Source organism: Cajanus cajan, chromosome 2 (genome assembly GCF_000230855.2).
Source record: "Cajanus cajan strain Asha chromosome 2, NIPB_CcT2T_4, whole genome shotgun sequence".
NCBI classification, from domain to species: domain Eukaryota; kingdom Viridiplantae; phylum Streptophyta; class Magnoliopsida; order Fabales; family Fabaceae; genus Cajanus; species Cajanus cajan.
This window is the reverse complement of record NC_138518.1, coordinates 46,961,528-46,986,125: the sequence shown is the minus strand read 5'-3', so window position 1 is coordinate 46,986,125 and position 24,598 is coordinate 46,961,528. Positions and strand designations below refer to the sequence as shown.

Sequence of the window (24,598 nt, the reverse complement as noted above, 5' to 3'; positions counted from 1 at the left end):
ATCACTAATCTTTTCTGTCTCTTCTTTGAATTCAGGCTAAAAAGCTTAATTTTGGCAAATTGAAGTCTACAGGTCAACTATTCAGGAATTCTTCTCCTTCTTTCTCTCTTTGGCTGTTTTTAGCCAATTTTTCAGGTGAGAGAAGCTAGGATTGTGATAGATTGATTTCATGTGAGTTTAGAAACTCAATTGATGCATGAATAGGAGATTGATTTACTGATTTGAGGGTTTTTTTTTCTTCCATTTTTGGGGTTTTCGGGCTAAAATGGGGTTTTGGTTGATCTTGATGCATAGGATGAATGCATGTTATTTATAGAACTTGAATTGAACTATTTTTGGTGCATGGATGCTATCTCTTCCATTGCATGTGTTTTTTTTTTCTTCTGAGTTTCAGGTGCGGATGTCCAAAAATGGTGAAGAACATGATGCCTTTATCATCAAACGACTGAGCCATTTTAAAGGTTTGAGCCTTTTGGGGGCCGCGTGATAGAGGGGGATCTCTACAACCAAAAGGCTGAGCCATTTTAAAGGGGTGAGAACTTTTGAAATAGTTGAGCCATTTAAAAGGGCTGAGCCTTTTGGGGGCCGCGTGTTAGGGAGGATCCTTGGAGGCAAGGCGCTGAGCGCTTTGGTGCTTCCCGAATTATACTTTTTTTTCTTTATAAAAGTTGTAGCCTTGGATGTTAGCTTTCTAATGGCGTTGGAGTCACCTAGAAAGGAGGTCTAAAACTCTAGTTATGTTTGTTTTAGTGAACAGGGATCAAGTTGTCAACATTGATTATATTTGTTGCGGTTTTTGACATTTTTAGCTAAGTAAATGGTTTTTTTTAGTGTAACGTAGTAAGTATTTTAGAAGGCCATCGGTGATTTAGTAGGCCAAAACGGGCCGTTCCAAACTACATAGGCCTATAAATCCTAGACTGGAACAGGTCGTTCCAAACATGGTTGTTGTGAGTTAAATTCAACTCCAGAATGATCCGTTCTGGTTTAAGAACTGGTCGTTCTAGACATGTCAGAACGGGCCGTTCTAGTTTTAGAATGGCCCGTTCTACATGTGAATTTTACACATGACGAATGAGTCTAGAACGGGCCATTCTGGATTCGAAACGGGCCGTTCTGGCCACTCTTGACCTCTATAAATAGGCATTGATTGAGCTATGATGACAAGTTGTTGATCACTAGGACTAAGGGAGATGTTTTCGAAGTTGCTCATCCCATTGTGTGGATTGAGAGTGTTGTGGTGCTCTGATAGCTCAATTTGTTGAAAACCTTTATTGGGAAGTTGTCCCTTGGAGTGGATGATGTGTTGTTCTCCTCTAGAACTTAGTTGATCCTGTGTGTGGGCAAGGTCGAGGCACACGTGTATGAAGCGACCACGGTATAGGGGTCAGACCGAGCTATACCAATTACAAGCGGTCAATATAAGTAAAGCACGAAGTCGGGAACTTAGTTCCTAACCGAGTCACGTTGTAGGAGATCTCCAAGTTGAAATGCGTGATGACGCATAAGTTGTTGATGAGTTGAATTGTTGTTGATATGAGTTATGTATATGTTGTATGCTGTGAAGCTGTGATTGAGTTGTGTGTTGCTATGTGCAGTGTGTTGACCTTGTTGAGGATGATGATAATGTTTTTATGTTGTACGTTGCTTATTTAAAATATATGTTGATTCTTTTCACTAGTTTACCCTTGCATGTTTTCATGTGGTTTGGAATGCGATGATCGTACTATGTATGGGAGTAGAGCAGGGATAGGTTGGAGAGTTGCAGTTGAGCTACAGGTGGTGCTCAGAGCTGGATGTTATTTTATAGTCTCCCAGTTGTGGGTAGACCTTTTGTGTGTAGATAATTATAGGTAGTTTCTAGGTGAGCAACATAGTTGTACATGTATATTTCAGGAGATAATGCTACTTATATTATATTACTATTTTCAGTATATATTTATATCTGCGGTTAGCATCGTGTTGTTAAGTGAGACGGTCATGGTAGGTCGTTACACTTTGAATTTTATGTCTTCATAGGAGTTGTAGATTATTCTCTTATCTTTCTTTTCAGATAGGTTTAAGCTTATTTGGATGAGTATAAATCTCTGTGTATTCTTTGACAGTTGTTGAAGGGAGATGCATGTTATTTTGATGTTCTAAGGTGTTATCATGTGGATTAAAAAGTTTTATGAACTATGTTGTAGAGTTGATTCATATAGGTATGATATATGATGTAAATTGGTGCTTGATTCATATGTATGCATGGCAATGATATATATGAATGTTTAAACATGATTTGGTATGTACTTTCATATGAGGATGATATTGATCATGATGGTGGATTGACCGACCATGTATGATGTATGATGCATTATTGCATATGATGCCTTATGGAATGTGTCTAGCCTAGGACTTGAGGAGAGGGAAAATGTTTTCGAATTAGAAGAGTTCACATAGAGTATCTTGAGAATGGTGCTTGGATAGGCCACTGGTTTGGATGAGAGTGGTGCTTCGATAGGCCACTGATTTGGGTGAGTCTCTTCTAAGTCCTTAGTTAGTGTTGGAGCGGGGTATGAGGTCGAGGGTTATTCCCTTAACCAAGTATTAGGGAAGGTGCATGATTCCTTGCGAATAGACGGTGGGCGAACTCCACAAGTGACTTGATAATGCATATCAAGGTCGTGGTAAGCCTGTACCTAGTTGCGATATACCTGACGGTGAAACCATACTTCCAAGTGTGTAAGTGACATAATCCAAGTAAACTCGAGTGGGGATTAATATCCTGGTTTGGTATGACCGAGCGGGTGCATTGGGCGTGAAAACGATTGAGGTGGTTTTAGTAGGATGAGATGTCACTTATATTGTTATGTTGTTAAGGAGATCTCCTAGGTGAATGCATGATGACACATTAGATGATTGATATGCATTGATATCTATCATGAGTTACATTTATTACATGTTTGTTGTATGATAGAGTTCATTGTTTGACTTTATGAATATGTTGGGTGATATGATGATTGTATAAAATAGATGTGGACCATTTTGCTTGTATGATGGATTTTTGAACTTTATCTTACCCTTCTATTTTCATGTGGATGAACTACGATAATCATACTTCGTATGAGAGCATGTCAGGGCTAGCTTGGAGTTGTGGTGACTGCTACGAAGATGTGAGATTTTGCTCCTGATGTCGTATTGACATAGGATGTATTAGTTATAGGGCTTGATTAACACCAGGATATTACCATAATTTTTGGATTACTGTATATATATATATACATATTTTCTAGGGTGGTTTGTATATATATAAACAGGGGTTTTATTTATTTTACTCGTATATCCATATATGCATTATTATTTAGTCAATGGTTATCCTGGTCGACTAGTATAGTTGTTTGATTCATAGGGTGTGTAAAGGCCATAGTGGATCGTTACACTTTGAAGTTAGACATCCACTTGTGTGAGAGACAAAGTGGTAGAAGTCTGCTTGTGTGAGAGACTAGTGGTTAGATGTCAACATCAAAGGGAGAATAAGATATCTCATAATTCATTCAAGACTCTAACAAACCACATGACCTATCTAGTCATACCTTTGGTATCTTATCATGTGGGAAGTTCTCATTAATATTTAGTTTTAGGATAGTGACATTATTAGTAGGAAAATTCAAATTCCAAAATATAACTACAATTAGTTGTCTTGAGTAGAAGTTAACCTAACCTTGGTTACACTTAACCATGATTAGTTTAACTAGTACCACAAACTACCAAACTCTATATATTTGTTTTCCCTTGTACTTGGATGTCACTTTGAGCCATTTATGAGAAATAACATTAATTTTCTCTTTTAAAAGTCTAGTTCTCTCTATTGGAGATATTTTCTCCTTATGAACTTTTTTAAAAATATTTCTCTTTGTGACAAGTTCTTTACATTCATCTTTATCTTCACTTGAAGTAGCGCATACCTCCACTACAATACAGAGATTTTAGCAACATTTGAAAAATGTTAGCTAATTGCGTATAAATGTTGTTAATTTATTTTTGTAACATATTTTCAAATGTTGTATATAGCTCATGTTGCTAAAAAAAATTATTAACATTATTACACAGTTAGACAACATGTTTCAAATATTATCAAAGTGATATTTTTATAACATTTTAATGATGTTGCTAAGTTTTTGTTAATTTTATAAAATGATAATTAGTTTTAATTTAGATATTGCTATCAATCATTATATTTTTATGTCTCCTAAACTCTTAGGAGTTCTTTAACTTTAAGAGAAGGTTGAAGACACTCTTAATTGGTCACCACTAATTATATATCAAATATCAAAGTTCATTTATCTTAAATATAACTATATAATTATATACACTCTTTATGAGTCATTCATTTATTCGATATGAGAATTTAATTATGGGCAATAATTAGATATGAGAGAAATATTTTCTTTACTCGATATGAGACTTTAATTTTAGAAGTAATTAGAAAGAATAATGTTGAGATAAAATAAATGTTACTTATTTATAGTAACATTTTTCAAAAAAATGTTGCAAAATAACCTATATGACATTTTTTTAATTGATATGAAACTTTGATTTTGAAAACAATTGAAAAAAATAATATTGAAATAAAAATGTTACTCTATCTATAAAGATATTTTTCAAAAAAATATTACAAAATAACCTATTTATTCAATATATAGTAACATTTTAACAAAAGAAAGAAAATATTGCTAAAGAATTAAAATGTAACTTCCTTCTTTTTCCATCATTTGAAGATTTCTTTTAAATTTTATAATCCATAAAAAAAAATTAGAGGCACAATAAAACTAATCGAAGCAGGGGAAGAACTATGAAGGGACAGGGGGGAGCCGTGGCTCCCCCAAAACTTTTATATATTTATTTATTTTTTATATATATTTATATATTTTAATATTATATTTATATATTATTATATTATTAATTATAATAAAAATAAAAAACTTTCTAACTTCTCAAATACGTTTTACGTCACCTCCATTTCATTCAAACAGGTTCTATGTAGCTGCTTCTCATTCACGCTCCTGGCCTGGGTACCTCGTTCCAAGTGCCCGAGTTTTGGCAGCATAAAAACACTACTCGCAGTACAAGTAGTGTAGTGCATCCAGTTAGAATCAGAACTACAAGCCCAACAAGATTTCCAATTAAAGAAGGTAAGTCATATATACCACTATCACTCATATCAAGTTCCCGAATGTTTTTCATCTTTCCTAAAGTTTCTGGAAAACTCGAACAGGTTCTGCTCGCCCTTCCGATACACTTCCGAAGAAAATCTTGTGGAGCTTCCCCTGATTCTCTCCTTTGCAGTTTTGGTAAATATGAATGAAGAATGATGAACAAATGCTTGATTCATAGTTTTAAAAATTGTATTGATTATCAAATCGATTAGAATATTAATTTCATTCCTTGTTAAGTAAACTAGTAATTTTGCCTACTTATATGAATTACTTGTTGAAAATGTTGAAAACTTTGGTTGAAGTAAACTAGTAGTTTGTTCATGTGCTTATTAAGAATTTTAGAAAAGCTTGACCTCATTTGAGTTTATATTGATCTTGCATTTGATGAGAGAAATTATGGGGATAACAGATGTTCTTTGTCAAGCTTTACAACAAAAATCTCAGGATGTAGTTAATGCTATGCATTTAGTTCGTTCTACAAAAACACTTATCCAAAACTTGAGAGAAGAAGGTTGGGATAAGTTATTAAAAAATGTGACATCTTTTTGTGAAAAACATGATATTGAGGTTCCTCAATTTAGTGCTTCTTATGTAGCAAGGCAAGGGCGCTCTCGTCACCAAAAAGATCATATTACAGTGGAGCATTATTTGAGAGTTGAAATATTCTTTGTTACAATTGATAAGCAATTACAGGAGTTGAATTGTAGATTTAATGACCAGGCAATGAAGTTATTAACTCTAAGCATGACATTGGTTCCTAAGGATGCTTATAAAGCTTTCAATATTGAAGACATTTGCACTCTTGTAGACAAATATTATCCCATGGATTTCAGTGAGCAAGAGAAAATTAATTTGCATTTCCAACTTCAACATTTCATTGTTGATGCTCGTCAAGATTCAAATTTGAAGAATTTATCAACAATGCAAGAGTTGTGTACATGTTTGGCAACAACAAAAAAGTCAGAAGTTTACTACTTGATTGATAGATTACTTCGTCTTATCATGACTCTTCCAGTTTCTACAGCTACAACTGAAAGATCTTTTTCTGCAATGAAAATAATCAAGACTAGGTTGAGAAATAAGATGGAAGCTGACTTTTTAGCAGATAGTATGATCGTTTATATTGAAAGGGATATTGCAACAAGTTTTAGTTCTGACTCAATTATTGAACATTTTAAGTCATTGAAAGAGCGAAAAGCAGTACTTTAACTAAAGGTAACTTCTGTTTATGTTTATATTATTTTAAACTTTATGTTAGGCTTGCATTTAAAATTTTATATGTATATAATAATGTCAATATTTAATTTATGCAGCTGCTCCTGAATTTTGGCCCACCTAAAAGTAATTATTGGCTTTTAGATGATTCTTTTTGCTTGACTTGCATTGCACAATTTTGGGTATGCTGTGTGCAAATGATACTATACAATACAAGTAGTTTAGGCTATGTTAAATATATTATTTTGGATCTCATAGCAGACAAGTGCACAACTTATCTTGGAATTTACTTCAACTATTTTGGTTTTCTTTATTCCAGGTAACCTTTGACATTTAATGATAGTCTTTTATGATTTAGATTTCATTATTCTACATGTTTATTTTGAGTAGAAAAAATGAGAAATTTTGTTATTTTTTTAATTAGTAAAAAATTTAATTTATCATAAAAAAATTAATTTGGCACCTCCAAATTTTTTATCCAAGTTCCGCCACTGAATCGAAGAGAAGCATCAACCATTTTTAAGCCAGTTTCTTGACCACAACCTCAATTTCCAAAGATCTAAATAACTAAATAGTGAGACACGTAGTTACAAAGAGATAAGAAGAACACGTCATAAATATGAACAATGAGAAGAAAAAAAATGGTTTGGGTTTGGCAGTGGAATTCAGTGATTGTTCTATCTCAAAGTGCATCCAAGTGATTCGAGTGTCCAACACAATGGGATGACAAGGAGATAATAGAGATGCAAAACTTAGAGGGTAAAAAAGAAAGGTAATAAAGATCTTTGTTTACATTGAGAGAATAGGAAGGAAGTAATATACCACACTATCCTTTAATTATGTTCGATATTATGAATAAATTACATTATCATTGTTTGTTGATTTCCCAAAATTGTGCGTAGAATTTTCTGAGAAATTAAAACATCACTTATTAATCAATTACCAATTGGAGACTATTTTACTTTTATAATAATTTTTTATGATATTTTTTTATATAATTTTAATTATAGAATTTTATTTTAACATTATATAAAAAATAAAAATAAAAAATTGTGCGTCTCTCTCAACAATAGGCACTTCAGTCGCACTCACCTCAACTGTAATCAGGACTATCAATATTGAACATGTTGGAGAGAACTAATTTTTGAAATAATTAAAAAAAATATCATTCTTTTTCTTTCGATGATCTTAATTTTACGCGTATTCCTTTTGTTTTAAAATGATCATTCTTTATTAAGAGAGTTCATCTCAGTTGATTAAACAATGTGTGTAAGTTATTATAATTCTTTGGTACTGAATTTTATTCCAACAATTCTAAACAAAATGGTCATTCTTTTAAAGTTTTTTATTTTAAATTATTTGTTGTTTCATAAAAATAAAAATATATTGATAACTTTTAACATTTTATCATTGAATAATTTCATTATTTTTTTAAAACATAACTAATTAAAAGTACAATATATTGGTATATTTAATTCTTTTAAAAAGTGTTTTATAATATAACTAATTTCATTATTTTTCATAATTTTATTTTATAAAACCAAATAATTTAACTTAAATAACTAATTATATTGATATATTTAATTCTTTTAAAAAGTGTTTTATACTAATACTACAAAAAAAAATCATCATGTAGTGTGACACATTACTTCACTAAAAATTATTTTTTAAAAATATATGTATAAACTGTAATAATACATAATATATGTTGATGAATCTTATTTAAAATTAACAATAAAATTATGCATGAATATATGTCTACATATACTATAAATATTTATAGTAATATTTTTTATTTTCTAAATATTACTATATGTAATATATTTTTCTAAAGAATACCATGCTATACTGTTTGTCACAAGCATTAATGTTATATTAATGAAACTCTACTCCTTTTGTTTTTTTCTTTTCAATTTTCATTGCGTATGAAGTATTAATAATACAACCAATTTGACACAGTGGTCGGTTATAAGACAATTAATGTTATTAATTTTATTGCACATCTTATACGATAACTAGATTGATAGTGAGAAAGCAACGTGGTGATGACTGTAAATTATGATGTGCTATGATCAGTCGAACGCAGTCGGAAGCTTGGTTTTGAAATTGATGCTTTTTGAGATGGGTTCAGTGGTTCATGATAAATGATGCATCAATTGTAGTGTGGTCACCTATAATGACAACTCAATGAATGTTTAATGAGAATAATGTACTAGAATAAAAAGCAATTGAATGGAGCTGATCAAGCTCGTATAAAAAGGTGGCTAACTATAAAGAGATTTTTTTATATAATAAATAATATTCATGAACATTTATATACAATATTTATAAGATTTAAATATATTTTAGTCTTTTAAATATGAAGTAAATATATTTTATCTTTTAAATTTAAAAATTCTTTTTTATTTTTAAAATTTAAAAATTTATTTTAATTTTTTATTTAAATCTTGTTAACAAATTTGTCAAATATTAGATATGTTTGTTTAAACATAAGAATAAGTGGTTTTGAAAGAATTATTTTTTTTAAGAAATAAATTGGAGTTGCTTCTTTAAAAAAGTAAACAAAAATTATTTATTTAAAATATTTTTTAGACAAACTCATAAAAAAATAAAGAAGTGTTTATTTTATTAAAAAGAAGAAATTTTATAACCAAATATTTTTAATAAATATACCTATTGTCACACAAGATCCACCTACTATACTATGTTTATTAATAAAAATATTACATTAAATTTAATTGATGTATTACACATATTTCAATTTGTCAATAATCGAAAAAATTAAATTAAGATATTTTTGAAGTTATAAAGACAAAAAAAATAAATAAATATAAAGACACAAAAATAAATTTACTTTAAATTTAAAAAACTAAAAATATAATAAATTTATTTATATTAATGGGAGAGATACACTACGTACCAATATTATTTAAAAAAAGAAAAGAAAAGAAAGTGGTTTATTGATTAGTGAAAAGTAAAAACAATATAAATTAAATAAAAAATAGTGAAAGAGAGATAGTGTAAATGTAGTTATAAAAACAAATCTGTCAAAAAAAAAAAGTCTACATCAAATTATACTATTATCTTTATATATTATCTTTATATATATATATATATATATATATATATATATTATAAATTCATATATTTCAAAACCTTAATTACATGAATAATTTATCAAAATATTTCTTATGAATATCACAAAAATCATTTATAAATGAATATATGTTATTTTTTCAGTAATTTTCTGATCAAATATATAGAAAATAATTTTAACTAAAGAAGAATAAACAAATTGTATGTTATTTTGTTTTTTTTTTAATTTGAGCCCGCAATTATTTTTCAATATCTCATCGTCATCAAAATAAAAGAATATATTTTGAAATGATAAAAAAAACCATACTTACCAATATTTATGGATAAAATTCATCACAAATAATAAAAGAGTAATTTAAATGGTTATCTATGGGTACAAGTGATTATCTATAAGTATTCATGATTATCTTTTAATATTCATATATTTATCTAACATTTTTATATTATTATAAATTTTCAAAAAATTAAAGTTATATATAAATTTAGAAATTAATGTCAATTGTTTATTTTTAATATTTTAATAAAATTAACATTAAATATAAATTTAATATATTTGTAATATCTTTTTAATTTTTAAAAAATTAGTATACATCAATATATATATATATATATATATATATATATATGAAGGTTACAGTAACATCGGTATAACTTTTACTAAGTGTTCTTACCGAAGATCGGTCATAGGGACGATCTGCTGGGCAAGATTGGTGAGCCTCCTTCTCTGGGTACGCTTGTTGTTCCAAGGTGGGGGTGGTACCTGAAAAAGAGACTCTGATGCTAAAGTTAGTGTTTGTGGTGTATGAGTCTCATATAAGTAATGTACGTACCTTTGTGTGAATTAGGGTTTCATTGGGCCTTGGGCTTGAGATCAATTATGACCTATTTGGATGTCGGGCTGACGTCGCCTAGCACGTGTCCGAGGTCACTCCGCACTGAGATGCCGAGCTCGATCTCGGCATAGCGGTACGGATAGTACACTAGCCCCCCAAGCTCCGAAGACCGTGGGTCGAGGAGTTAAGACCGAGCTCGACAAGGGGTCGTGACCCTTCGCGTATGCATGTCTGTCAAGATGTCATGTGTCATAACCGTCGCCTCGTTCTCTAAAACGTGCAAGCGGCATGTTGATGGGCGCTGATGGTTTTGTAATGATGGTTGTACCCGTCATAATGAGGTTTATTTAATGTGTCGTCAGTGTCGTGCCCCCTGATTGACACGTGTCACAGCCGTTTGAATTTTAGAAATCCCATTTCTCTCTCTCGCGCCCTTTCCTTTTTCACTTTACTCTTTTTCCTCTGGCTTGCTCTCGACGTCTTCTCATTTTTCTCTGCTCACTCTCCGTCTTTGCTTTCTTTGTCTCCGTTCTCCTCCATCGCCTTCTCCGGCAACCGAGTTCTCATCTTTCGTTATTGTTCTTTCATTTGTCAAAGGAGTACCAGGTACTTCGATTTTCCTATCTTCTTCCTTTTCTCAAATATTTTCATCTTCTTGATGGCTGGTAACAGTGATGCCGCTCCTTCCGCGCCTGCCAAGGGTAAAGGCAAGGCGCGTGGCAAGGCAGTGGCTGCCGAGACGGCTGCGGTCGAAAAGAAAAAGGGGGGAACCAGCCCAAGGAACCCTTCCCTGTCATCCCTAGCTACGACTAGGTCAAGGGTGACGTCAGGGAATTCCAGAGTGTCTTCAAGTCGTTCATGGAGATAAATGCGATGCGGAAATCGCATAGGATCTGTGAACCATCCACTTCTAAGCTTATCCAGCTTGAACCCTATCAGCCCGATGAGAGTGTATATATGGGGGGTACCTCTAACCTTCCCTTCTTTTACATGTACCAGTGTTTCTTTAGGGACTTAGGCGTATGCCTTCCCTTTACCCAATTTGAGTGTTATTTTTTATTAAATTTTGTCAACTCGGCTCCTTGCCAGTTGCACCCCAATAGTTGGGGTTTTTGAGGGCCTTCCAGGTCCTGTGCTCGACCCTAGGTATAGAGGTATCTCTCCCTGTTTTTCTTCATTTCTACCAACTGAAACTGGGCGTACCTCCCTACGGTTGGGTGTCTTTGAATGGTAGTAAGGCTGGAGGAATATTTTCTCTCTACTCTTAGTCTTACAAGAATTTCAAACAAGAGTTCTTCCAGGTTCTGCTCAAGGAGATCGACCCGCTGAAAGAAGAGGTGTTCTACTTCGGCGGGTTGCCGAAGTTTCCTCTTTACTGGCGACAGGCTCCGGCCAGGTTTAACGGGTCGGCCAACTTGCAATTGATGACCTCGGACATGGCTGCCATTAGAGACCTAGAAGCACTTCCTCGTCCCTTGGATTGCAAGCTCGTCTTGTCGCTTGCTAACTCGGCATACAAGGAAAGGAGTCTAGAGAGTGAGTACCTTGTCGTTCTTGGCTGTTAGGGTTAGTAAAAGTTTCTTTTACTGACGTATTTGATTCTTGTATTCGCAGGCATAATGGGAAAAAGCAAGTGGCGCGAGCTGAAGTCTCGCTACAACGTTGCGGAGATTGAGGTCCCTGAACTTCAGAAGGAGGAGGTTGCCCCCCTAGAGACCCGCAGGAAAAGAAAGAGGGGGGAGAAGGAGGTCGGCGGGACCTCCACCCCTCGTGATGCTGAAGAGGTGACGTCGAAGGCTGCTGATGCCAGTGTAGTCAACCTCACCGGGAGTCCTCCGCCCGAGGGAGCTCCCCAAGTGGTCGCTGAGGAGGTTGCCCAAGCCGCCGAGGTTTGTGCCTTTCTTTGTGATTTCCCTTCTATACTGCCCTTTTCTTGTTTTCTGACTTAGGAGAAAATTTTTGTCTTTTGTAGGCGAGGCCTGAGCCAGATGCTGCCGAGGTTCGGGTGGCACCGAGGTCGGAGGCGCTAGGGCTGACCACCCCTGTTGCTACGCAGGCGGCCTCTGCCCCGACACCCACCAAGATCCACGAAGAAGGGCCGAGCTAGGGGGTCCAACACCCAATCCTTCAGCCTCGGCGCCGCCGTCTGGTTTTTCGATGGGGGCCCCCAGGAGCAAGTACCTCACTCAACGCTTTAAGAAGGGTCGCCCCCTGTCACGGTTGGATCACGTGAGTGCCTCGTCGGATATAGACTCTTTGTGGAGTGCGGGGGGTGACCGCGGAGACCTTCTACCCCAAGGGTTCACTGCGCTCGGCTGATGAGGCTATGATCGAGAAGGTCGGTCCAGTGGAGGGCCTTGACTCCGCTGAGGTCTTCTTGCAGAGGGCGATGGTGATTATGGACCACTGGAAGCATAAGTGGTCCAAGCAGCAGGGGGACCTGGAGAAGATGAAGGGCCGAGTCTGGCCTCTAGAGGAGGAGAATCGAGCATTGGGGTTTGCCCTAGGCGAGGCGAAGAGGCAGAACGAGGCCGAGCTTCAAGCCACAAGGAAAGATCTCACGAGGACTCAAAAATCTTTGGAGATCGCCTTGAAGGCTAACGAGGTCTACACTGCGCAAGTTGGCGAGCTTCAGGACCTCTCCACCTTCTCTCGCAGTCGAGTGCATTCACTTGAGGACGAGGTCTCGGCGTTGAAGACCGAACTAGGGGACGCTGCTGAGAGGTGCCTTTGTGACGAGGTGCTTCTTAGTGGCAAGGAGGAGGAGGTCGCCGCTTTGAGGGCTGACCTTGACAAAATGGTCGCGACAAAGGCGGAGCTGGAGAGGCGACTCGTCGAGACCGAGCGACACATTTTGGTGGAGCACAAGAAGGGTTTCGTGAAGGCAACTCGGCAAGCGAGGCTACTTGCTCCTGGAGTCGACCTCTCGGCCATGCATGTGGAGAAGGAGGTGCGCTTTGGGCGGCTAGTAAAGGAGGACGACCTCCCGGACAGCTCGAGTGATAATGCCTCTACTTAGGCCATTTGGGCTTTGTAATAGCTTAGTTCATTTCATGTATTTTCTTTTTGGATTTATATTTTTGAACGCATAAACCTTGTTGTTTATATATCATTTTTCTTAGATTTCGTCTTTGCGCTTTTGATGGTTCTATTTTGACCTTTGGTTTTTGGGCTCATGTGTTAGGCTTATATTTCGCCTGTATTTGTGGTTCAAGAACACGCATAAACGTGGCTTAGTTTAAAGTGGTTTGCCCTAAGGTTTGAACTCGACCTCGGGTAAGATAGAGTAATTTATGCTAAGGTTCGAACTCGACCTCAACCTGAGATAGAATAATTCACACCAAGGTTCGAATTTGACTTTGGTTTAAGATAAAGTAATTTGCATCAAGGCTCGAATTCGGCCTTGGATGAAATTTTGACCTCGAGGTTCAAGCTCGACCTCAGTGTTAGATAATTCGTATCGATGTTCGAACTCGACCTCGGCCTAAGGTAAGATAGATCGTACCAGGGTTCGAGCTCGACCTAGGCTTAGATTAAAATAAATCGTACCAAGGTTCGAACTCGACCTCGACTTAGATTAAAATGAATCATACCAAGGTTCGAACTCGACCTCGACTTAAAGTAAAATGAATCGTACCAAGGTTCGAACTCGACCTCGGTTTAAAGTAAAATGAATCGTACCAAGGTTCGAACTCGACCTCAGCTTAAAGTAAAATGAATCGTACCAAGGTTCGAACTCGACCTCGGTTTAAAGTAAAATGAATTGTACCAAGGTTCGAACTCGACCTCGGCTTAGATTAAAATGAATCGTACCAAGGTTCGAACTCGACCTCGACTTAACATAAAGCATCTTATGGTAAAATGATGTAGAGTTAAGAGACTATAAATAGAAAAAGAATCAGTCATTTTATTAATATTGTGGGTGTGCCTCGTTAAAAATCCTCTCAGCCAAAACCCATCTTTCTATTTTTTGGGACAAAAGATTGAGGCGGAAAAAGAGTGCACAACTCATTCTTACAATTTCAACTGAAGTAGAACTTGAGATGCGTGGCATTCCAAGTTCTGGGGATGGCTTTGCCGCTAAGCTCTTCTAGACGATACGCCCCATTTTCTAGGTTTTCTGTGATCCGGAATGGACCATCCCAGTTCGGTGCATGTTTTCCTTCTGATGAATCTCTACGGGCATCTCCTAGTAGTCGCCAGACCAAGCCGCCAACCTTGAAAGAGCGAGGTCAGACTCGCGTGTTGTACCTCCTAGAGGCTCGAAGCTTGCAGGCCTCTTCATGAATTCGAGCTTCGTCTCTGAGCTTGTCAATCAAGTTAAGGTCGGCTGCTATAAGGCGTTTCCTGCGTCGTTGATTGGTGATGGAACCACTTGGAGAAGATAGTTGTTCATCCAAGTCTCCATGCAAAGGACCGAAGAACTCTTGAGGTAGAACTCCTTTGAGGTGGCGGAATCACCTTGGAGGATTCTCCAATGGTAGAGAAGCAATGGAATAGGTTCGGTTACTTCCTAGCTTGTGAAGGAAGCTTGAGGAACCAAGGCAAAGTTTGAAGAAACTTTGATAGAAACCTTAGAGAGAGAGAGTTCTCTACGATTTTTAAGACTCTTGAGTGAGAAAGAAATCTGATTTCTATTTCTCAAAATGTTCAAAAGTGATTACAAGAGAGGGATTTACAAATTTATAGGGAGAGGTAGCTTCTAGGAGAAGCTAACCTTAACCATGGTTCACTAGGAACCATGGTAAGGTGTAGCTAACCATCCATGGTTTCTAAAACTTGTAGGAGAAACTAACCTTGACCATGGTTCACTTAAGAACCATGGTAAGGTCAGCCCAACCTACCAAGGTTTAGAAACTTGGAGGAAAAGCTTCAAAAACCAAGAAGATAGCTTAGAAATTTCGGCCAAAGAGAAACAAGTGAGCTAGGCGGCCAAGGCTCCATTTCCTCCTTTGAATTATTTCAAAAATTATTGATTTGGTTTAGTTAGGTTCATCAAATGATGATGAGACCTAACTAAACAATTTTGGATTATATTATTTGTTGGATAGTTATGAAAAGAATTTGTCACAAGGAACCTTGAAGGTTCATATGTTATATCCAACAAATAATATATTCCATAAATTGGGTGCATTATTGACACAACTAAGGTAGGAAAAGTCTTACACAAAGGAAGGCTATCTACCTTGGGCACCACCAAGGAAGTAGCATGAGAAGTAGAACTAAGTGAAGTCCACTTCTCCTTCACCAAATCTTGAAGTTGAGACTCTTTTTCTTTAAAAATAATGATTTATGAATCTCCTCCTCAAGACTAGTGGAAGAATGAAGGCAAGAGTTAAGATCTTTATGAATAAAGAGTGTACTATCCGTACTGCGAAACCTAGCTCTGAGCTCGGCACCACAGTGTAAGATGACCTCGGGCATGCGCTGTGTGATGTCAGCTCGGCATTTAAGTAAATCATAACCGATTTGCGGGGATCTCGCTCCAGATGAGATCCGACACCCAATCATATCATATCTTATCTCAGGCCCAAGGCCCAAAGCAACCCTAACTCACACTAAGGTACGTGCATTACTTATACGAGACTCGTACTCCCACAAACACTAACTTTAGCATCGGAGTCTCTTTTGCAGGTACCACCCCCATCTTGGAACACCAATGTACCAGCGAAGGAGGCTCACCGATCTTACTTGGCGGATCATCTCTACAACAAATCTCCGGTAAGAACATTTGGCGCCCACCGTGGGGCCGATCAAGATAGCTCTTATCGACCACGCTTATGGTATTCACCATAAGCCATAGTAGACGCGCGACAGAGGACGCAGATCACTCAATTTCCATGGATAGCGAAACCACATTGAGGAGACTGATCGACCAGGTCAAGCAGATGCGGCAACAACACGACCCTAATCTGTGCAACATGCGTGCCCAGCACGAAAATGACCTAACGGCCATACGGGCCGCTAATGAAGTTGACCTAGTGGCGTTGCGCGCCGAGAACGAGCGTATTCGCGCTCAATTCCCTCGGCGTCCCTCCGATCAAAATCCTCAACCGAGCCATCTGCATGAGGAAGAAGGCAACTCGGTTACTCAGCCACCAACCGCGACTAGGGTTCCAACCCCCAGACCTGCCACGCATCGGTCTCATGCACCGACACACAAGTCGACTCAAGACGTCAGCAGAGCCCCCACTCATGTCACAGCGGGCCACGAAACTTTCCGCCGTTATCCTTTTGTGGATGGCATCATGGAAACTCCACTCCCCCGCGGATGGAAGCCTCTCCACCTTGATCGCTATGATTGCACGACGGACCTCGATGAGCACATCGACCTATACACGACCCAGGTAAACCTGTACACTAACAATGACGCTATCTTGTGTAGGGTTTTTCCGACCTCGCTCAAAGGGGCTGCACTCCACTAGTACACCCAGCTACCTGCCAAGTCAATCGACAGATTCAACACCCTGATCAAACGGTTCACGGCGCAGTATGCCACAAGCTGACCTCACCACACAACCTCAGCCGCTTTGGCCAATCTCAGGCAGAGCGATGATGAACCTCTACGAGCATTCATGGAACGCTTCTCCAACATCTCGGTGAAGATTCGGAACTTGAATTCCGAGGTCGCCCTGCACGCCATGCTCATGGTGCTCAAGCCTGGACCATTCATCGACAGCCTATGTCGCGAGGCTCCCGCGACATGGACGAGCTTCGCGCCTGCGCTGCAGGCTACATTCAGATGGAGGAGCACTCCGCATTCTGTGACCAAGTTCGGGGAAAGGGCCCAATGAAGCCAGAACAGGGCCACAAGGACAAGGTCAAAGTCAACAATGACAGCCAATTCAAGAAGCCGGCTAAGGCAAACAGGGGGGAAGATATGACTTCTACACTCCCCTGAACACGCCTCGAGTGCATATCCTGGAGGAAGCCAGTAACAGCAACCTGCTCACTCTGCCACCACCGGGTCACACCCCCAACAGTGCCGACAAATCCGAGAACTGTCGGTACCACAGGAATCACGGTCACACCACAGAGGAATGTCGCACGCTCTGAGACCGTATTGAGGAACTCATCCAGGCAGGCCACCTCGACCAGTATGTCCAGCGACAGCAGAGTCAACGAGGAGGCCATGGTGGACGGGGGCGAGGCAGAGGTCGTGGTTCAGTAGCTCGCACGGACCAACCCTCTGGCTCTCAACAAAATGCCAGCGGAGCAGTACAAGCCGAGGTCAGCCAAGGAACAGGATCAGCTCCTCTACGGGGAGTAATCAACACAATTGCAGGCGACTTCGCAGGGGGAGGTGCCACCAGCTCGGCCCGGAAGAGGCACATGCGTAATATCAACAGCGTTCACTCCGCTACCTCGGCTTCGCACCAAAGCTCGCCGCCAATCACCTTCACCGACAACGACTATGATGGCGTCAGTCCCAACCAGGATGACCCCATGGTCATAGCCGTGAAAGTAGCAAATTGGGAGGTGCACAAGACACTAATAGACCAAGGGAGCTCGGCAGATGTCCTGTATTGGCCGACCTTCCTCAAGTTAGACATCTCCCACTCTCTCATTCAACCTCACACAGAGCCCCTAGTCGATTTTGCAGGAGAGCGAGTACACACTCGGGGATACGTGGACTTGCTGACCACCTTCGGAACCTCTCCGGACACGAGGAGAATCATGGTCCGATACCTCCTTGTGGAGGCCAACACCTCCTATAACATCATCATTGGGAGGCCGACGTTGAATCAGCTCGGAGCAGTGGTGTCCACTCCACATCTCACCATGAAGTTCCCAGGAAGCGACGGTAAGATCATCTTCATCAAAGCAAATCAGGAGACAGCTCGACAGTGCTACACCGAGAGCCTAAAGATATCCTTGCCCGGTGAGCAGAGCAAGAAGGATCCCCCCACCGTGGCTCACATCACCCACGTTGAAATCACCGATCTCGATCCGAGATCCGACTCCCATGATGAATGGCCAATCCCCATTAACAAGCTTGACGACCTCCAGATCGGGAAACTTCCCGGACAGTGCACGAAAATCAGCAGGCAGTTGAGCCCGAACTTACGGCAACAGCTCGAAGCTGAGATTCTCCAGAATGCCGACCTCTTTTCCTGGTCCAGTGCCGACATGCCAGGTATCGACACTGACTTCATATGTCACAGGTTAGCAATACACAAGGAGGCAAAACCAGTCGCCCAAAGGAAGAGGAAGGTCAGCGGTGAAAGGTTAGAGGCCATCATCACCGAGACGCAGAAACTGCTGAACGCTGGCTTCATCCGCGAGGTTAGATACACCACATGGCTGGCAAATGTGGTCCTGGTGAAGAAGAGCTCGGGGAAGTGGCGCATGTGCTTCGACTACACCGACGTAAACAAAGCATGCCCCAAGGACTCATACCCCTTGCCGAGCATTGACAGGTTGGTCGACGGAGCATCCGGGCACGCCCTCCTCAGTTTCCTCGATGCCTACTCCGGGTAAAACCAGATAATGATGTACCCACCTGACGAGGTGCATACGTCCTTCATCACCGACCACGCCAACTATTGCTATCGGGTGATGCCCTTTGGCCTCAAAAATGCAGGGGCAACCTACCAGCGGCTCATGGATAAGGTTTTCCACCAAAAGACCAGGAGGAACATGGAAGTCTACGTCGATGACATGGTGGTTAAGACCACCTCGGCGACAGACCACGCTGCCGACCTCGCTGAGGTATTCGCCCAAGTCAGGAAGCACAACATGCTCCTCAACCCGGAGAAATGTGTCTTCGGTGTCCAGGGAGGTAAGTTCCTCAGTTTCATGATCACCAGCAGAGGAATCGAGGCCAACCCCAAAAAGTGTAAAGCCATCATCCAGATGCAAAGTCCACAAACGGTGAAAGAGGTCCAATGCCTAGCCGGACGGTTAGTCTCACTGTCCCGTTTCATCCCCAAACTCGCGGAGAAGGCAGGGCAATCTTCACTCTGCTAAAGAAGCCAAAGGACTTCCGGTGGACGGATCAGTGCGAAGAAGCCTTCCAAAGCTTCAAAACCATCCTCACAACTGCACCAATCCTACAGAGGCCAGATCACAAAACCGACCTCCTCCTCTACTTATCTGTGGCAGAAAGCGCTATCAGTGCAGTAATAGTACAAGAGCACCAAAAAGTGCAGACTCCAATCTACTTCATCAGCCGAGTCCTCCAAGACGCGGAGAAACGATACCAAATGATCGAGAAGTTGGCACTGGCACTTGTCACCGCAGCTCGGCGCCTTCAACCCTACTTCCAAAGTCACCAGGTGGTAGTCAAAACTGACTACCCCATCAAGTAAATTCTGCGGAAGCTCGAGCTCGCCAGACGAATGATTGCCTGGTCGGTAGAATTGTCTGAGTTCGGCATCGAATACGAAAGCTGCGGACCTCTAAAAGCCCAATGCTTAGCCGACTTCGTAGCCGAGCTCACGCCTACTACTGCCGAGGAACCCCAGGTATGGACTTTGCACATTGACGGGTCCTCCAACTCTAAGGGTGGCGGTGCAGGTATCATATTGGAAGGGCCAAACCAAGTCACCATGGAGCAGTCCCTCAAGTTTAGCTTCAAGGTGACCAACAACCAGGCGAAGTATGAAGCACTCCTCGCATGACTGCGACTAGCCCGCGACCTCGGAGCTCGAAAGGTGAGTTGCAACAGCGACTCAAAACTCATGGTGGAGCAGCTCAACGGGACGTACCAGGCAAAGGACACCCTTCTGCAACGGTACTTCCACGTCGTATCCCACCAAATCTCATCCTTCGACGAGTTCACTATACAGCATGTGCCTCGAGAACAAAATACCCGAGCTGACCTCCTATCAAAGCTCGTCAGCACCAAAAGGCCTGGACAACACGAACTATCATCCAAGAAACCTTACGCTCACCCAGTTTGGACGATAAAGTCGTCAATGTTAGTGACAACGCAGACCTAGGGTGGATGACAAGCATCTGGAACTACCTGAAAGAGGGGACCCTGCCCGAAGATAAGGGCGAATCTCGTAAGATAAGGATGAGATCATCCAAGTTCGCCGTCATCGGGGACGAGTTATTTAAACGCGACGTTCCCACTCCACTACTCAAGTGCTTGACGGTGTCTCAAGCAGCCTACGTCATCAAGGAAATTCATCAGGGAATATGCAGCATGCACTCTGGAGCATGCTCAATGGCGACCCGAGTACTCCGAGCTGGGTACTACTGGCCCACTCTGAAATCAGATTGCCAAAGCTACATTCAAAAATGCAAAGAGTGCCAGCAATTCGGCAACACACACCGACAACCGCTTGAAGCTCTCCACCACATGATGTCGGCGTGGCCTTTCTCCTAGTGGGGGATGGACATCCTCGGGCCATTCCCCCCTGCGATAGGTCAGCTGGAGTTCCTCTTGGTAGCAATCGACTACTTCACCAAGTGGATTGAGGCATGTCCACTCGCCAAAATCACCACCGAGAACATACAAAGATTCACCTGGAGGAACATCGTTTGCAGATTCGAAATCCCTCACACCCTCGTTACCGATAACGGCTGACAGTTCATCGCACAAGGATTCGAGGACTTCCTTCGCGAGCTCGGTATCAAACACCTTCCGACCTCGGTGGAACACCCCCAAACCAATGGCCAAGCTGAAGCAGCCAACAAGGTCATCCTCCAGGAACTCAAGAAGCGACTGGGAAACGCCAAAGGACAATGGCCCGACGAACTCCCCAGCATCCTCTGGGCATATCATTGCACCCCCAGTCAACCACACAAGAAACGCCCTACAGGCTAACTTACGGAGCTGACGCAATGATCGCAGTAGAAGTCGGAGAGACGTCCCATCGACGTCAAGCTTTCGACAGCAAGCAGAATACCCAAGAGTTGGCAGTTGACCTCGACCTGGTGGAAGAACTTAGAGACAAAGCTCAAGTCCACGAAGAAGCATGCAAGCTCCGAGCTTCCCAAAGATACAACACCCGAGTACGACCTCGTTCTTTCCGAGTTGGTGACTTGGTGTGGCGATTGCTAGGCGAAGCCCGAAAGGACACGCCAGATGGGAAGCTTGCACCCACCTGGGGTGGCCCATTCCGAGTTACAGAAGACTTGGAAAATGGAGCGTATAGGCTGGAAGAACTCAGCGGGAAGCCTATACCGCCAACTTGGAATGCTACGCATCTCAAGTTCTATTTCAGCTGAAACTGATAGAAGAAGGAAGAAGAAGTGAAGATGTACTACTCCTTAGCTTCTCCTAAGCACGGATCTTCTTCAAGGAAATGCAATTCGAATTGATTGAACACTTTAGGAGGATTCTCGGAATAGGATGAAGGCTCAAGCCTTGGATGGAAGCATCCAAGCTCAAGGACCAATGGAGTGCTCACTTCAAAGAGAAGGAAGAAGGTGAACTTCCTAGGGTTTTGAGGTGAATTCTCTCAAGACTTTGAAGAGGAAACTCGACACTTAGGCTCTCAAATTTCATATATGATTCAAAGTGAGTACAATAGGTGAAGGAGGGAACATATATGCATCCGAAAATTAGGAGTACACTTGGCGCCACATGAGAAGCCACCATGTTGGCGCCAAGATTTGAATTCAAATTTGAATTTGAATTCAAAGCTTGTCACACATGTGTATGACCGGTCCCATGAGTGCTAGGTGCATTTGGTTTTGATTTAGTGTGCATTTAGGGTTGAATTTGAGTCACACATGTTCAGCCAAGGTGGCATCATACATGTGACTCAAAATGCAACTTAAATGCATGCTAAATTAAACCTAATTTTGCCTAATTCACTTAAACTATTAATCCTCCTTAATTCCTAATCTAATGACCTAAATACAATGGTCCAAGAAATACAATGAAAAGAAAAAATTACAAGAATGAAAATGAGCCCAATATTGGGTACCAAAAGCCTAAGAAGCCCAATTTCAAGCCCAAAAGCATAAACCCTAATCTATGGTCAAAATACAAGACCAAAATCAAAGTAGTTTCCTATACTAATAAAATGCAATAAAACATGGTGTTTAATCAAGTAAGGTCCATGTGAGAAGCACCCTAGGCCCACCAAGCCCATTGGGCCCACTAAACTCTGAAGCAGACAAGTCTTCAAGTAATCTCCTAGCCATAGCTTTAGTAGTTGGGCCTTTAGCCCATTCTCTTCCATCAGAAACTTGTATGAATGAGTTGTGCACACTTTTCCCGCCTCAGTCTTTTGTCCCAAAAAACAGAAAAATGGGTTTTGGCTGAGAGGGTTTTTAACGAGGCACACCGGCACTATCAATAAAATAACTCATTCTATTCAACTCATGTTATCTTTGCATTACTTTATGTTTTGTGCTAAATCTGAGGTCGAATTCGAACCTCGGTATGATTAAGGTCGAGTTTGAACCTTCACAAAAATTACTTAACGAAAATCTGAGGTTGAGTTCGAACCTCGGTATGACTAGGGTCGAGTTCGAACCTGGATATAACCCGCTTTACATAATTTTGAGGTCGAGTTTGAACCTTGACATGACCCATTTCACTCTAATTTAAGGTCGAATACGAGCCTTAATACGCTTTACACAATACCGAGGTCGAGTACGAACCTCAATACGCTAATCTAAGGTCGAGATCGAACCTCGGTGTGAGCAAGGTCGAGTTCGAACCTTCACAACGTGCTACTAAACAGAAATCCGAGGTCGAGTTCGAACCCCGACTTAATTAAGGTCGAGTTTGAACCTTCACAGAAGTTACTTAAACCTGAGGTCGAGTTTGAACCTTCACAACGCGCTACTAAACAGAAATCCGAGGTCGAATTCGAACCCCGGCTTAATTAAGGTCGAGTCCGAACCTTCACAGAAGTTACTTAAACCTGAGGTCGAGTTCGAACCCTGGTTTAATTTAAGTCGAGTTCGAACCTCCACGAGAAACTACTTAAAAATGAGGTCGAATTCGAACCACAGTGTGAGCAACTCGAGGAAAAATATCACCAAGTATAAGAACATACAACAGACATCAAACGTATGTCACAAAAACGCGCAGAAAGCAAAAACCAAGCGCAAACACATAAAGAAAAAGAAAAATATGCATATACAAGCAAAGTTCCTAGAGTTCACCACTTGAATTCAAAGGCAGAAAACTAAAGCAAGGAAAAACTAAACTAAGCCATTACAAAACTGGCCTATGAAGAGGCATTCTCGCTGGAGTTGTCCTCGACGTCATCCTCCTTCATTAGCTTCCCAAAGCGGACGACCTTCTCCACATGCATCGCGGAGAAGTCAAACCCGGGCGCGAGGAGCCTAGCCTGGCGGGCGGCCTTGAGGAAACCCCTCTTATGCTCAAAGACAACAGCCTTCTCGGTGTCCTCGAGCTTCCTCTCCAACCCCGCCTTAGCTTCCTCAAGCTTCGCTAGCTCTACCTTCAAAGAGGCGACCTCCTCCTCTTTGCCGCCGAGAAGAACCTCATCACAGAGATGCTTCTCAGCCCCCGCCACCAACTCTCCCTTCAGAGAAGTCACGACATCCTCCAAAGCCCACACTCGGCCACGAGAAGATGTCACCTCATCCTCCAAAGAGCGTACGCGACCTCGAGAGGAGGCGGCGAGCTCCTACAACTCGCCTACCTAGGAGGCATAAGCCTCGTTGGATCGCAGGGCGATCTCAAGAGACTTCTGCACCCTTGCAAGATCGCCCCTTGCAGACCGAAGCTCAGCAACCTGCAACTCCGCCTCACCAAGATCAGCCTTAAGAGCCTTGTTCTCCTCCTTCAGGACCCTGTTTTCATCCCTCAGGGTTGAACTCAGCCCCTTGGCCTGGCCAAATCCTCTTGCTGCTTGGACCACCTATGCTTCTAGTGGTCTACGATAGCCATAGTCCTCTAAGGAAGACCTGAGCAGCATCCAAGCCCTCCACAGGCCCGACCTCTTCAATCATCCCCTGATCCTCCCAGCGTGCCCTCGGGGAAGAATCTCTCGGCGGTGACCCCAGCGGTCCACAGTGAGTTCATGTCCGCCGAGGCGCTCACATGGTCCAGGCGCACATCAGAGCGATCCTTCCTGAAGCGGTGAGCAATATATCAACTCTGAGAAGCCCCTTGAGACGGTCCTGATGACGGCGTAGAGGCTGCGGGCGCAGTCATAGGGACCTCGTAACTTGATTTCTGGCCACGAACCTCAATAGAAGCGAAAGCCGGCGTCCCCTACTCAGCAACAGGGGGGGTCCATGTTTGGCACCTCCGACCTCGGAGGCACCAAGGTCTCCGCAACACCCCCTTCCTGCAAAAACTGGCCTCACGTCAAG

General features: G+C 41.2%; 3 protein-coding genes across 3 annotated transcripts; all 3 read left to right on the top strand.

Moving 5' to 3' along the window:
- The first annotated feature begins 5,591 nt into the window (after positions 1 to 5,591).
- On the top strand, positions 5,592 to 6,404 carry LOC145954980 (uncharacterized). The gene has a single exon (XM_083069675.1). It carries the CDS (start codon positions 5,592 to 5,594, stop codon positions 6,402 to 6,404), a length of 813 nt encoding a protein of 270 aa, XP_082925801.1.
- Positions 6,405 to 20,288: 13,884 nt separating this feature from the next.
- Positions 20,289 to 20,675, top strand: LOC145954979 (uncharacterized). The gene has a single exon (XM_083069674.1). The coding sequence runs from the start codon at positions 20,289 to 20,291 to the stop codon at positions 20,673 to 20,675; it is 387 nt and encodes a 128-aa protein (XP_082925800.1).
- A 359-nt stretch (positions 20,676 to 21,034) lies between these two features.
- LOC145954978 (uncharacterized) lies at positions 21,035 to 21,520 on the top strand. Its single transcript, XM_083069673.1, has one exon. It carries the CDS (start codon positions 21,035 to 21,037, stop codon positions 21,518 to 21,520), a length of 486 nt encoding a protein of 161 aa, XP_082925799.1.
- Positions 21,521 to 24,598: the final 3,078 nt, after the last annotated feature.

Bases quoted from the DNA above. Each gene is read 5' to 3' on its own strand.
- LOC145954978 (XM_083069673.1), top strand. From the start codon at position 21,035: ATGGCCCGACGAACTCCCCAGCATCCTCTGGGCATATCATTGCACCCC.
- LOC145954980 (XM_083069675.1), top strand. From the start codon at position 5,592: ATGGGGATAACAGATGTTCTTTGTCAAGCTTTACAACAAAAATCTCAG.
- LOC145954979 (XM_083069674.1), top strand. From the start codon at position 20,289: ATGACAAGCATCTGGAACTACCTGAAAGAGGGGACCCTGCCCGAAGAT.